We start from the raw sequence: 16,724 nt of genomic DNA, 5'->3' as shown, positions 1-16,724 counted from the left end.
AGCAGTTTATAGTCTAATAGTTACTAGTTAATACGTGGTAATTCTATTCATCAGATTTGACGATAATCAAAAAGTCAAATTCAGGAATGTGATGTTATACAGTTCAATGAATTTTGAGCATATGACAAACAAACTGAAAGGCAACGATATGTTAACACCTTTTTGTTTTGTTTTGTTTTTTTTGTTTTGTTTTGTTTTTTTTTTCTTTGCTTTTGTTTGTTTGTTTGTTTAATTGTTTGTTTTTTATATTGATCTCATAAAAAAACTACTTGGCATATTCGTTGTAAAAATATTGCGTCAGGAGAATGAGAAGTGATTTTATTATTTTAATCTGTAAATCAATCATCGTCAAGTAAATATTGTTTATATTATTTATTTGTGTTTCCAGTGATATCAAAAATGACACTAGGGTTTCTTTTTAATATTAATATTTCAATTAGAATTAACATTTTCAGCACGAACTGAACGTTATCTTGAAAGTGATCTTTTAAAAAGGTACTTTAAATGTATGGACCCATGCATTATTTATGACGTTTGTATAGATACAAATCTATAAAACTAAATTTATGTAAATAACTAAAATAGATGACTTAAATGTATTATTTTGCCCCGTGCAGGTCCGACTGTTAAAAGAATAGGCCTGCAGCAGCGCTAAGCTTGTCGTAAAAGGCGACTAAATAGTGCTCAGAAACCTAGCCGGGGGCTAGGCGCTCTGCCCACAGAGCAACTGGTATGTGTGCCCCAGGTGGTTTAATGGGGTACCCCTGGCGTGTTACATGCTGGGGTTGTCAGGCTATAATACGGAAAACCTGACCGCAAACCATAGTGGTGCACCGTGTTGGGAAAGATGCCACGTTCCTCGCACGTTAAAAAACCCTGCTGTGGTATTCGATAGGAGTAGGAACCTTTGCGCTCCGCCACAGGAGGTTAAATTGCCCGACCTTCCCCATCCCCCCTTTTTCTAGTGGCAATCAAAATTTGTCGACCTTATTATCCTTGTGACTAATCCTTTTTTTATCATTTCATGTTCATTTTATCTTCCATTTCATGTTCATTGTCTGAATATAGCTGAAATATTGCTGCTCGGACGTTAAACCCCAACAAACAAACAAACAAACAATATAACTGAAATAAATCAGCAACTCGGACTCCACTAAAAACAGGGAGCATATATCAGGTGCACCGGTAGGGTAAGCGTCCTCTGCTTTTCTACAAACACCCGCCGATTTGCTCATAAAAAGTCTAGGACGAGGTAGAGGAAAGAGGAAAGAAAAACTATGACACATTCAACAGATCAGTTTTCGTGGTGCAGAATGATACACCGTATCAATCCACGAGTTCATCTTTTCTTTCATCTGTCCCATCATCACTTTTTTAAATAAGCCTCATCAAACAGGGTTGCATGCTGGGGTTGTCACGCTATAATACGGAAAACCTGACCGCAAACCATAGTGGTGCACCGTGTTGGGAAAGATGCCACGTTCCTCGCACGTTAAAGAACCCTGCTGTGGTATTCGTTAGGAGTAGGAACCTTTGCGCTCCGCCACAGGAGGCTAAATTGCCCGACCTTACCCATCCCCCTTTTTCCAGTGGCAATCACAATTTGTCGACCCTATTATCCTTGTGACCCATCCTTTTTTTTTATTTCATGTTCATTTTATCATCCATTTCATGTTCATTGTCTGAATATAGCTGAAATATTGCTGATCGGACGTTAAACCCCAACAACAAACATCTATAAGAATAAGAAAATGTTTTTTAATAATATTGAAACAACAATAGTTTATCAAAGTTTTACACATTTAATTGAATAGCATATGTTTAAATATGTTTTTGATATTTCCATTCACCCGGGCAGGTCTGGGTGTCAAAAGAATAGGCATTTTACTTAACAAAACTGCGATCAGATCAGTCACCGGTCATCGGTTATCAAACCGTCAGCGATCAATCAGTCATCAATCCGTCTAACCGTTGCGCAGATCGGTTCAAGGACTGTACATCTTAAAACTGATTAACTCTGTATCAAGCTCCGAAACAAAGTTCGATATTCACTCTAGCATCTCAAACTTTGCGAGAATCATGCAAAATCGGGAGAAAGTGAAAAATTGTAATAATTATTATATAATAATTCGACTGTCAAATGTCATTTGATTTGAGTAATGTCCGAGAATTTTAAAAAGGTCTGTCTTCAGTAGTTAGTAACAGAGGAACTATACTGGGAACTGTATAACAAAATCGTATAAGATCACCATCATGAAATTGTAAGAAAATGTCTAATATAGCATGCATTAATAAACTCGCCTTTTAAAGAGACGCAGTCATCAAGTTGCAACATCATTTCGATAATATATAATTACTTTAACCCCAGTGTGTACTTTTAATACTTTATGATGTTTTTATTGAATAGAAAACAAATAAAAATACAAAAACAAAAACAAAAAACAGTGAAAACCCCACAAGGGAAGGATTTGGATTGATTTTACACACGATGAGGACATAATTTTGCGTAGGTTTAACCTGCTCTAGACCTGGCATGTCAGTTTACTGATAGTATTTAATTAAAGTTTATTCAGTTTCTGTATTTCCAATGTAACAAGGAACTCAAACCTTTTTAAACTGAATTTTATATGTGTTTAATTTTGTTTTATTATATTCCATAGTGACAAGATTGTTAAAGGGGAAGATTGTGATTAAGTCAAAGTACTTTAACCCCGCCTCATGTTTTGCGCCTGTCTAAAGTCGGGAATTCCTGGCCTCTCTAAGTCTTTTTTCGTTTACATCGTAAGTTTATTTACTTTTTTTTTGTTACTTGAGTATGAAGGGGCAATATTTTTGTTGACTAAAATGATGTTTTGAGGCAGGCTGCATCCTGCCCTGTGAAATGAGGGTTTCCTCGTCATTCATTGAAGACTAATGGGTGGTCTTAGCTGACATTTTCTTCCTGGTGGGGTTCTTGGCGCGTTAACATACACAATACCTGATGTTGTTATATTAAATTCAAAATCAAAAATAAAACTCTACATCTGTGTAAACCAGACATCTCATGAAGTCTTAAGTGTCAGTCTCTGTGAGAATCAGTCAGTGTGTTAAACATGGTATGAAAAATCTATCATGTTGAAAGTTTAATTTGACTATTCTCATTTCGATCAATTGTTTCATAATTTCGTTGAAATGCAAAAAATGAACATTTCAAATACAGATAACTCTGTCAAAAACTTCATTTTTTGCAAACATTTTATTGACAAATTTCTGATCAAATACAGTAATGCAGAGATCAGATAGGGGTATTTTAAATAGAGAAAATATCGTTGAGTGAAATTCTATTGTTAGATCAGTGGGGTCCTGACATGCATTTTCCTGACTTTTCCGATTTTGCCTTATTCTCATAATAACTTACACTAAATACGTTTTGAACTTGTTCAAACCAAGCGCACGCCGAAACAAAACAAAACTTTTAGTCCTAGATTCAGTTTATACAAAATTCCATGTAGATATCAAGGGGTATGTCAAAAAACAGTACAACAACTAATTTATCTTAACACATAATATCCATTTCACAACATTCTAAAATGTTGTATTATAATGTTCAACATAATAGTTTATATTTTGTTTCGTTATATCTTATTTCTTTGCTTTTGTTTGTTTGTTTGTTTAATTGTTTGTTTTGTATATTGATCTCATAAAAAAACCTATTTGGCATATTCGTTGTAAAAATATTGCGTCAGGAGAATGAGAAGTGATTTTATTATTGTTTGTTTTGACATTTTTAATGACTATAATTTGTTTTTCCCTTAAACTTGCACTTCTTTTTTTCTCATTATGAATATTTTAGGATAATGGCTATTTCGTCTGTATTTTATAGATATTAAGAATCGCTTGTAAACCTTTTACTTCATCACTGTAATGTATGGTCTAATCATGATTTAACTGTGGACGGAAAAAAGGGGGTGTTTTTTTTTCAGTGTTAGCTTGACAACTTGACCAGTTGCAGACGTCTGTGACCATACCTCATCTAAGTTAACTCATTAAGTGACCTCAGTTATTTCAAAAGGTAGAATAGTACTGACTTTTTGAAGGACTAAGCAAGATAAAGAGTCTGAAATCAGGGTTTGAAATTACTAGAATTTAGAAATTATTAATGTTGGTATCAATTGAAAAAAATGACTTTTTTGAAGTACGATTTACGAAAGAACGCGGGCATCGACCAAGTTTAATAATAATCCACTGAAAAGAAGTTAACGATACTAGCAGAAAACGACGGATAACAAGTGATGGCAACAGCTCAACTAGCTCAGATATCCCTTTCCCAACCCCTGTATATTGGTTGAAAAATTATTAAGATAGCAATAAAACATATGTACCTAAAGACAGTGCATTCATATCTATCAATATGATTATTTGCAACTACAGTAGTACTTAATAATTTTGAAAAAAATAAGGATAAAAGAGGGTGAAATTATCCCTCAATGTTTCAACCTGCCTTCTGTCATTAACTTTGTCTTAAAACATGATTGATAGTGTAAAACATTTCTTGTAATACCATGTTGAATCAAATTACAGGAAAGTCATATTTCTATACTCAGAACATTGTAATGGTATTGGCCAATATTTGCGAGGCATTCAAATGGTGATTTCTAAATAAATGAAATGAATATTTAAAAAATTCAACTCAAATTACTTGGTTTTTATACATATGGATTCATATTTTATAATTTCTATGAAAATAATAACATAATGTCTTACTCATATTGTTATCATTGGGTAATGTACAAAATGTTCAAATTGAAAATTCTAACACAGTCACATCGATGACCACAGTTCGACCCCTTACATGTATCTAATTAATTAAAGTAAACACACATGTATATCATATGTTTGCATATCAAACTGGTCAGGTAAATGTTAATATTAACAAAGTATTGTTTTCGTATATTGTAAACTATTTGTCAAAACAATGCTTGTAAAAACCCCTGAATCCGCCTCTAAAAAAAATGTTCTAAACAAATACTTACAAGTGTTGAAAGAAAGATATGAGAAGTTTATATTTGTTGATAACAATCCAAACATGCTCGATAGGTAACGTTTTTTTCTGTTCAGATTTTACAAGGAAAACTTAGACAGTCTTTTGATCAATTTCAGGCACTGATTAAATGTGCAGTAAAATTATTTTTAGAGTTTTTATTTTAAAAGTCCTACAAATATTATAAGTTTTTGTTGGTATCCTGGGCCACAATATATAAATTAGCTGTTAAACGTGTAGTCTGTAGAACTATCCCGAGCACAATGGTCCGGAGCATGACAAAAAGTAGAACAGTCTACTTCTTGATTGCATCTTTCAATGTGACACTTCATAGTTACGTATTCATTGTTCATCAGCTCTAGTTCTGGCAGTTTTGTAAAATATGGGGAAAATAAAAACAGGGTATGAATTTTATTTGAGTATTTGAATATCCTTTCCTTGAAGAACCTATGATCGTAATACACATTATTAATACATACTGCAAATTACAAGTGAAAAAATAAACAGTTAATAAGATAATATGATACACATAACAAAGCGCATGTACACATATTCTTGACATTTGCAACCTTAAGTCAGTTCATGTACGTGTAAATTTCTAACTATAGTATATCACTTTTTCATTAAAATAGTAACAAAACATTGTTTGAAGATATCAAAATCTTAATTCAGATGAAGTATCACTTAGAACATTTATTAATAATTGAACAAAACATTGTTTGTGGCCTAGATAGGCCAAATGAACTGCTTTTCTATGCAGCTTTTTAACAATAGTTGCTGCAGTTACGTCTTTTACATTATAATATTGTCTTACTAGAAAAATATATCATATTCAATTTTCTCATATTCTGTGGCGAAAGGATGGAAACCGAAAGCTCAAATTGCTCGATACCTGCGTTTTATCATGATTTTTCATAGTGTGTGTAATTGTTATTTACTTTTGTCACAATATCCTAATAGAATTTTGTAAACATTATATAATTTCAGAATGTTTCAAATGAGTAGAATTGAAAATTTAAGTATTGAACTCGAAATATGTTCACACTTTTGCGCACTAAATTTGTGAATTCAACTAATTTTTTACACTAAAAACCATGTGTTATGCATAAAAAAATCAGGTACGTGTGGTTTTAAATGACAACCCAATAACACTTACAAAATATGACTTTTTTTTGTCCTTATATGCATTAATTAATCAGTACAAAAACATTATCGAACTCTGTGGTAAAGCATTTCCACACCACATTGGTGCTTACAGAAAACTGGTCTGAAAATTGTTTCGACTCGGTAACTTTTGTTTTGAGATTGACAATATACGATTATACAATTATACATCAATGGTTAGATCATACAGAACATTTTAGTACCTTCATGTAGAGTTTTCATATCACAACTCATAGATAAACTGCATTATAATCCGTAGAATAAGTTCGTGATTTGCGACGTTAGTCTTCTTATGTTATTGTTTTGTTCATGAGGATACTAATGAAGAAAGAGTGAGTTATAAATATGTTGTATGTCTTGCAATTTTTAATTCAATATTTTGATATATAACAATATTGTTCTTCATCGTTGTAATTAGATATTTTATTTAAAGTGATAAATATGGTTGGATTAGTTTTGAATAGTCGGAATCTTTGCACTGACTAAACGTTCGATTAGGTACATTTTTAAAAAAGTATCGGAGCACTATCCATACACATGTGGGCGTGCGAAGATTCTCCTCTAGGGACATCTCAGCCTTCAGTGTGCCGGTCTGTTGTCAGATTCGGACTTTTTTTAGACTGGGTGAAGATGTTTATTTTAAAACAATGCTACATTAGTTTTAAATGACAGAAATGTCGTCGTGCCAGCAGACTAAACCTAAATCAACTCAACGTTTATTTTGTGTGCAAAATGCACTGCATTCAATGTTTATTATCGGGGTTATACATAAAAAAATAATAGCAATAATAAGACCTATACTGTAAAGACCAATCTTCAAGGAAGGGAGCCCCGTGCTGGTTCGGGTGTCAAGAGAATAGGCCTGCAGCAGCGCTAAGCTTGTCGTAAAAGGCGACTAATTAGTGCTCAGAACCTTAGCCGGGGGCTAGGGTGCTCTGCCCACAGAGCAACTGGGTTGTGTGCCCCAGGTGGTGGAATGGAGTTACATGCTGGGGTTGTCAGGAAAACCTGACCGCAAACCATAGTGGTGCACCGTGTTGAGAAAGATGCCACGTTCCACACACGTTAAAAAAAACCTTACTGTGGTATTCTCCCGGAGTAGGAACCAAACGGCTCCGCCACAGGAGGCTAAATTGCCCGGCCTTACCCATTCCTCCCCTTTTCTAGTGGCAATCAAAATTTGTCGACCCTATTATCCTTTCGTCCCATCCCTTTTTTATTTTATCATTTCATGTTCATTTTATCATCCATTTCATGTTCATCGTCTGAATATAGCTGAAATATTGCTGATCGGGTGTTAAACCCCAATAATCAATCAATCAATCAATCTAATGACTTGACAGTGCTAGCTTCTATCCTATATTGAAATGTTAGTTGTACCCAAAAGTGTGATATGTCCATGAACGTACAACAGAGCACAATTGCATTCAAATTTGGCATTTGAATGTGAGAAAATAATAAAAAAAAATATTAACCTTCCCAGTAAACGTGTTCGTTTTGATTCAATTATCCAAAATTACTATTATATATAATGTCAAATATAAACACCTCAAGCGTAGCTATGAGCAATAACGAGGAATTTACTATATCGAATACTTATCGTATCAAATGTACTTAAATGATATAAAATTGCATATAGTGAATGAAATTCCCTGTTTATGGTTGATGGGTTTATGGGTGATGACATTATAATTTAGTTTAAATTGTATTCTGTTCAATCCTGTGGATATTAAATGAGAAAGTATTATTAAAACTTAAATACAATAGAGAAACACTTAACCTAGGGCACATTTTGTGGATCATTTACAAATTTGTCTCAAATACATTGGATAACACAATAACAAACACGAGTTAAGATCTTGCTTATTTACAATTCTATTTATTCACTTGAAATGGGTTGATAACATGACTATGGTAGTAGTTAAGTATTTCTGCTTTATGTAATGCACAATTACTATTATCGTGGCTAATAATTTACAAACTACATGTAATCAATTAAAATTATTTGACTGGCAGTTTAGAACAACAAATCATTTTCATTGTAGAATCATATAGATCAATACATGTACCAGAAGCTTCAATGGGATATAAAAGTGGATATAGTGTTTAATTATAGTGGAGAGATGATCAAAAGTGCCATCACTTTGCGTTATAAATTTCAGTGATGAATATTAGACCGTTGAGGTAAAGGAAGTGTAAAAATTATAGTAAAATGTGTGTTAAAGACATTGTGCTGCTTCACAGAATTGAAATACAACAATATGCAACTATCAATAATCAAAATGTATCGTATTTACCGAATTAGTAGTACAGTATATCCAGAATATAAAAGGTGCCGATTCCTTGATACTTACGTGCATGTTGGAATATGATTATCTATCATTAACAAAGATATCGAAACGGAGGCTACAAACTACAAAATGAATACAACAGAACAGAACAGTACTATAGTGTCGGATATGTGTGAAAAAGAGGTAAGTGGTACCTAGGTGAAAATACTTTTGATTTAAGAGGGTTCTGTCAAAAAACAAACATGCAGTGGGTAATCAATGACACTGTTCTAATACATTTATTACATCATGAAAACAACTCTCCCTGTTCTTTTCTTTTGTCTGGTTTTAAGGTAGAACTGTACTTATTAAGTCAATATCTTTACATTGAAACCTGAACACAAAAATTACACTTCGTAACAGTTAAAATACATTTAAGTAGTGTCTTTGTAAGAATCAATCAAAATCTGAAAAAATGTAATACACCGCAATAAAGAATACATTTTTTTTTATTTTTTTTATTTTTTTATTTTTTTGGGGTTTTTTTTTTTTTTTTGTTCTTTAGTTTTTTGTCTTTTTTTTTTTGTTTTTTTTTTGTTTTGTTTTTTTTTGTTTTGTTTTGTTTTTTTTTTTGTTTTGGTTTTGTTATTAAGTTGTTTTATGGGTCTTTAATCTGTAGGCTTTTCACCCATTACATTTGCATTATTCTTAGCAGTAGTGCCACTTAATTCACTCTGAAAAAGATATTTTATGAAATTATATATGACAAATAACAGCTATTAGAAAGAGCCGATATAATATAACTTTTATACGTTATAAACCAGAAATATAAATTCTTGGAAACAGGTGTGTTTTGTTTGGTATTCTTCTTTTCAATACGAGAAGGCGCGTGTTTCTAGAAAAGCAGAGGACGCTTACCCTACCGGTGCACCTGGTCCATGCTCCAAGTTTTTAGTGGAGTCCGAGTTGCTCATTTACTTTTGTTACTTTGTATGTATGATTTTAGTTACTTTATGTTCTTTTTTTTGTATGTCTGTTTTCCATGTCTGGTCTTTGTCCCTGGATTACATTATTTTGATTACCGCTATAACCTTGGTTCCCTTGATTACTCTCTCTGATAATAAACATTGGATGTAAAACGTTTTGCAGACAAAAACAATGTTGTTTTGGGCTTTGTCTGTTGGTACGACAACATATGTGTCATGTATAGTAGACAGTGTTTTTGCTACCTGGACCTGGAAATAACATTCATAAAATACATTAAAGTTTAATGTGTCGTTTTTCTCTTTTTTTATATTTGTCAAATTCTGTACGATATTCATTCCGGGTATAGATTTAATGACTTATGACCTCCTTTTATTATATTATATAATTATGATATTAAAATAGATGTTGCCTGTTACCACCACTCTACAATTAACTTGTCATATATTGAATTTGAAAACGATGTGATACAAATTGCTTTTTAACGCAGGATATCTTTTGAACATATATTTTTTATAGGTTTTAACTTTGAGAAAATTAAGTACATTTTTTCATACTTCTAATAGCTGAATGAAAACGTGTTGGAAAATTAATTGATATAGTAATGACTCCGTAATCGTGTATTTCGATGTGTATTAGAGGCAAAACAATCTGCTTAAATAATACAATATGAATGGGCAATACACAAATCTATTTGTTTACAGATATGGGCTGCCGGTCTGATCACTCTTATTGAAGGGATCATAACGTTTATATTGAATGGAACTGTGATAGTCTTGTTAGTCAGACGAAGAAAGAAAACCAATATAGTTCTCCTTATTCTACATCTAGCAGTCACTGGTAGGACATGATAAGCACAAACATGTGTAACGTCCTTTGCTCTCAATAAATATAAGATATATTTATTTTAATTTACATAAGTATTTATTGATGACTTCAGTTGTTAACAACAACATTCATAATTTGTTAATTTGAATCAAATTTCCTACACCTAGAAACCTTGTTTGACCGAAAATTATAGTGAAAGTTTTGAAATTGTTGCTTTCATGTTTTTACATACAACAATGGTTTATTGTATTTTTTAACTTTTATTTTATGACAGATTTAGCTGTAGCCACTTTTCACGATTTCACAAGAACAATTCAGCTTCTTACAGATTGGACGTATGGAGAACACACCTGCCGAGCATTTCTATATTCACAACAAGTGGCTCTCTTTGCATCAACCTACATTCTTTTGTCCATGTGTTATGACCGACTTATTGCTCTATGGAAGCCACTGTGGCCTGGAAGAACGAATAAAAGAAACAGATACGCAATGATAATATTTCCATGGATATTTGCTGTTCTGTTTAGCTTGCCCTATCTCAAAAGTGGAATAATAGTATACAGTGGGAAGGTCTGGTGCACACCGTTCTTCAGTGGAAAATATGGAGATGTATGTAATTATCTAAGGAAATAAAATCCATTTAAAATTGTGTTACAAACTCCAGGTTTTACAGTCTTGTCTGAACGCAATGGTTATGACGAGAGGACAAACGAAAGGAAATTATGTAAACGTATTAATTTCCACTGTAGCTAATCTTCGCGACTTCCGTCAAATGAACATATTCGCGGGTATCAATTTTCGTGGTTTGAAATAATGATAGGGGTAAAATAGTGGTAAATTCATTCCTCCGGTACAACTTTTCGCGGTTTTCCCTCCACTGCGAACGAAGCGAAAATTTGAACAATAGGAAAATTAATATATTTTGCAATATATATTTAAAAATGTACTTAAAAGGCAAATTTTAGATATAAAACAACAAAGGAACATCATTTTAATAAATCCTACAAAATTGCAGATAATGATATCGTAATCAAGAAAACAATGATCAAGCAGAAATAAAACAAATGTTATCCAGGGACATAGATCAGACATGAAAACCAGACAAACACACACAAAACATCAAGTAACTAAACTAATACATACGAAGTCACAAAAGTAAATAAGCAACTCGGATTCCACGTAAAACTAGGAACCATGGACCAGTAGAAGTGTTAAAATCTTATTTTTTTTGCTTCAAACATTACGGTTCCAACGGGCCCTGTAACAAACTTTATGCTGAATAATCCAAGTCTCTATAAACGCAGATATAATCGTATTTGTCGTGGTTATGAAGTGATATGCTGTTTTATTCGATTAAAATTTGAAACTAATGGAGTTTTACTTTTGACCTGTGCATAAAGACAAGTGAGATTTTAAACAAAATTCAAATCATTTTACTTTAGTTTGAGAATTTCAAGCAACTTGTTTTTTTGTGCAATGAAAAAGGACAATTGGTTGTTAATCATATAGAAAACAAATATCCTTTTAATCGATACCCCCAAATCTTTGTATATGCATTAACTGTTTTTTTTTCTAATTTTGAATTATTAATCCCCATGATCAATGACATAATTTCATCAAAATATTCAGTACTAATATTTGGTCGGTAGAAAAGCTTCTGGGAGCTTATCTTATTTGTTATATGTAACACATTGACCCGACTTTAAATACGAAAAAAAGTACTTACTAACTTGCTAATCAGAAATGTCTTTTTACTGCACTTGTACTGATAAAAACATGATTCACCTCTATTTTCAGATTTATCTACCTATACAGATGACTTTGATGACATTTATACCCGCCGTAATTTTAATAATAGTGTATAGTTTTATAGTTAACATCATCAGGACAGGGATAAAGGGTCCAAAAATTTTTGACAATCGTACAAGTACTAAATCTGAAGACACTAAAGGTAATGTACGTTTTCTTTCTTGATGAATAATCAGTTATGAGTAATCAAGGAAACCAAGGTTATAGCAGTAATCAAAAGAACGTGATTTATGGACAAAGACCAGACATGTAAAACAAAGAACATAAAGTAACTAAAACCATACATACAAAGTAACAAAAGCAAATGAGCAACGCGGACTCCACTAAAAACTTGGAGCATGGACCAGGTAGGGTAAGCGTCCTCTGCTTTTCTAGAAACACCCGCCGATTTACTCAGAAAAAGTCAAGTCCGGAGTAGACAAGCGAGGAAAGGAAAACTATGACCCGTTGAATAAATCAGTTTTCATGGTGCAGATGGATACACCATAACGACCAACGAGTTCATGATGACGACCATAAAACTTCTGTAGTGATGACTTCAGTCTTGTAGCAACATAATCTTGTTCCAGTTAAAAAGGAGTTATGATTCCAAAATTCAAATAATAGAATACCAGTTACCAAAGAAATGATTTATAATTTCAGGAGCAATGTGTTTTCTTATTAGAATATCCTATTATCTCAACATTTGCGTTTTGTCGTCATAAGTGGTAATAAATTATTCATTGAATTCAAGTCTGATAGTTGATTTTTTTGACACATGGAAACAAATTGCTCTTTCAATGGCATGATGCAGCGCCACTCTTTCAACACTTTAAATCAGGCATTGCGTTAAACTGTATGATAAGTCAATCATTTACATTTTATTGTACACTTCCGTTTGTTAGTAAACCACAACCAGTTTCATTCCCTTCGGAAGGCAGAAAGACGAAGTATACTTGTAGCTGTAGTGGTTGGACTCGGTACGTATTACAATAATTACAATACAAAACCCCAGCCAAAGAAATATAATAAATATATACAATGCGATATATGTTCGATTCTAAGATCAATTTTCCTTAATGTTTAATCAATGTTACAAAAATTAAAACCACATAAGTCTGTACAAATATCATAAACGTATACTGATACAGTTATATCAACCTGACAATACAATATATTAGCCCTTTTTCATTCTCCATTAAGATGTGTTTATCTTAAACTCGTGCAGGAAAAGTGGTAGTTATCGCTGATATCACTGAATTTGAACTATATAGGCAGGAACTTAACAAATAATAAATGATTGCCAACTTTTCTCTATTTGTAGCATTCATTATTTGCTGGGTACCATATAGCTTTTCCATAGTCTTCAATAGATTTATCTTTCGAAAGTCCCGTAGTTGTGCGTCTTTCTACATTCCAAACGCATTTGCTCCCTTGAACAGCGCAGTTAATCCGGTGTTGATTGTAACTTTCAATCATAAAATGTTTAAACGGTACACGTTAGAAAGGGATACAACAGGACGTACTCTGTTATCATCTCGGAAATCATTAAGTAACTCTGACAAGAAAAAATAATGAGTGATTAAGTGCACAAAAGACATTCGAAAAGAAACTGTAATAAAATAGTACCGTATACCACATATCTTCTATTTATATCCACTGTGATTGAACCGTGCATGTGTTTTTTTTCCTAAAGTCTCAACCGTATGCAAGAATATCGTATGTTCAAAATCTGATATCAATCTTAAGCGGTAATGGTAGATAAAATAATAAAAAGTATGTGCATGTGTTGTGAAACAAGATAGTGTAATGTTTACGCATACTCTTATAATTTAACTTATCTAGCAAACACATTTGTTTTTGTGTCTCATAAATCTCAGTAATGATTTTTTTTTAAATTAAGATGATATCTCATTAGATTTTATGGTTTAATTACATCAAAATAGTATGTTTTACCGAAACTTTATGAAATTATGATATTTTTATTCTCCACGACCAAAGATAATGTGTTCCGCGTGATCCATATATAACAAATTTGGATATTGTACACTGAAAAATATGTTTTGTTCATGCAAAGGGCAATTATATGATATTACATCAGTCAAAAATACTGAATTTAAAAAAAAAGTTAATATATTTTACCTCAACTTCATGAAAATTCAATATTTGTACACTCCTAGAGCAACTCAAATGTGTTTGCAATATATCGTGTATGATAATTAAAAAATGACATTTTTTCTTATAAAATTGCAACGTTTTCTTTTCTAGACAAATTATATGATATTCTATATTTTTAAATATCTTAATTACATCGAATAAAGTATATTTTACCAATACGCTCTGAAATCACGATAGTTTGTATTATACAAGAGCAAATCAAGAGCAGTGATAATGTTTTCGAAATGTATCATGGCATTTTTCAAGACAAACAAGAAGGTATCGCATTAGTATAATTGGCATAATTCATCAAAATAGAATATATGTTATCAATATTTTAAACATTTAGATATTCTTATTCTACTGGACCAGTGCAAATGTACGTTTCCTGATCCACATTAATCAAATATGGACATTTGTCAATTAAAATCCCATTATTGTCATGCTCAGAGCCATTTGATGGTATCGCACAAGTAAAAAATACTGACTCTCATAAAAAATGAGTATATTTTACCCCAAGCTTTTGAAGTTTGAATATATGCATACTTCCAGAGAATAAAAAATGTTTTTGCCACGTACCATGTATAATAATAGATGATATTTTTAATTAAATGCAATGTATTATTTGTGTAAACAAAAACGATAATATCGCTTTTTTAAAATATCATAATTACATCAAAATAGAGAATATTTACCGCAACTTCATGAAATTTCAATATGTTCATTCTCCCAGAGCAATGCAAATGTTCCGTTTAAAATGAAACAGACTCTAAGGGAACCAAGATTCTAGCGGAAATCAAAACGATACAATTCAGGTACAAATACACGACATGGAAAGCACACACACAGTGAAGAACATAGATAACCAAAAATACAACATACAATGTAACAAAGGTAAACGAGAAAACCTGGGAGTATGGAACAGGTGCACCGGTATTGTAAGCATTCTCTGCTTTACCAGAAACACCCAAGTTGCTCATAAAAGTCAAGTTCTTGGTAGATTGCACAGGAAAGGAAAACTATGACACGTTACACAATCAATTCAGTTTCCATTGTGCAGATGGATACATCATAATGATCCACGAGTTCATGATGACGACCATAAAACCTCTGTAGTGATGACTTCAATCTTGTAGCAACATAACCCTGTTCCAAAAGCCTCATTGTAAGAAGTATAGCATAAAATAAAAAGTCTACGTAGTAACGACAAACTCTGGTATAATGTATGAGTTGTAATTTGCATACGCAAATCCTGAAAGGATGTTTCCACAGATGAAAGGAAAATTGACAACAAGGAAAGAAAGTCATTGTGTTTGTCGTATAGTTTGGTCAGTAGTTTTCCTTTACCATAGGAATATCTAAGTGTAGGTCAAGACTGACTTCACAGTGTTTGTAGTATCCTTCATCTCAAGTTCTTTGGGGTTAAATACAATGTATCAAATCCCCGAAACTAGGTTTGTTTAAGGATAATACGTTATCTATATAGCGGAAACTGAGATTAAATGATTTTTTTTTCATATCTAAAATGCAATGTTTTCTTTTTTTCTTTTTTTTTCAGACTAATAAGGTGGTTCCACACTAGTTTCAATAGCTTAATTAAATCAATATAGACTGTATTTTACAAATACTATTGAAAATGTTATGGCATTGACCAAAGATAAAGTGTTAATCAAAGGCATATTTATATATAAAAAAATATGGAAATTTTACTAATTAATATTTGTGACATTTCATAATTAGAGCAGTTAGATGATATCCAAAAAGTCTGAATTTCATAAAAAAAAAAAAAAAATAAAGTACATTTTACCAATATTTTTCGAAGTTTCACCGATACTTTTCAAAATTTCAATACTTCCTAGACCAATTCACATGTTTTTGCAATGTACCAAGTATAATTAATAACGACATGTTTCATATGAAAAAAAAAAGCAATTCTCCTTTAAACACAGTTAGTATTTTAGTTGGTATTACATTAGTTTGAATATCTTAACTACATCAAAATAAATTATGTGTTATCGATGCATTATTTAATTTTTATTTTTTATTTTCCTGCACCAGTGATGATGTGTCCCTCATCAAAACGTTGATGAAACGTTGTTTACCTAGCTTTGGTGAAAATTGTTCATGATTCATGATTAGTTTTATTTAATCATTTGGAATAATTTGATTTGCAGCGTATTACTATAATAGTTCAGAATAAAATTAGAAGGCAACGTTACAGTATGGAATAAGATATAAACTTACCTTAAATTCAAATAAACTGCTCTTCCGGGTTGACATGTCATACTCAGCATAAGGCAATAATACAGTGTACATATGAAACATTAAACCGTAAAGTACAGTATATACACTATGTGAAACATTCTACCAATTCATGATACCTTGCATCATGATCAATGTGCAAATGATTGAGCAATAAATGATACCCAGGTTAAAGCGATAATCAAAAGAATATATGGAAACACACATTAAACAACATGAAATAACCATAACAACACGTACATATAAACAAT

General features: G+C 32.1%; 1 protein-coding gene across 1 annotated transcript; it reads left to right on the top strand.

The window, feature by feature from the left end:
* The first annotated feature begins 8,152 nt into the window (after positions 1 to 8,152).
* LOC148596960 (neuropeptide S receptor-like) lies at positions 8,153 to 14,316 on the top strand. The gene is made up of 6 exons (XM_088564076.1): positions 8,153 to 8,658; positions 10,143 to 10,278; positions 10,541 to 10,875; positions 12,064 to 12,217; positions 12,960 to 13,034; positions 13,379 to 14,316. Exons 1-6 carry the CDS (start codon positions 8,605 to 8,607, stop codon positions 13,627 to 13,629), a joined length of 1,005 nt encoding a protein of 334 aa, XP_088420202.1. The 5' UTR covers positions 8,153 to 8,604; the 3' UTR covers positions 13,630 to 14,316.
* Positions 14,317 to 16,724: the final 2,408 nt, after the last annotated feature.

The sequence above is a fragment of the Perna viridis genome, chromosome 15 (assembly GCF_037379345.1).
Source record: "Perna viridis isolate PV_CMFRI_1.1 ecotype Kerala chromosome 15, ASM3737934v1, whole genome shotgun sequence".
Taxonomy (NCBI): domain Eukaryota; kingdom Metazoa; phylum Mollusca; class Bivalvia; order Mytilida; family Mytilidae; genus Perna; species Perna viridis.
Note: the sequence above shows the minus strand (reverse complement) of the source record. Positions and strands in the feature narration are given on the sequence as shown.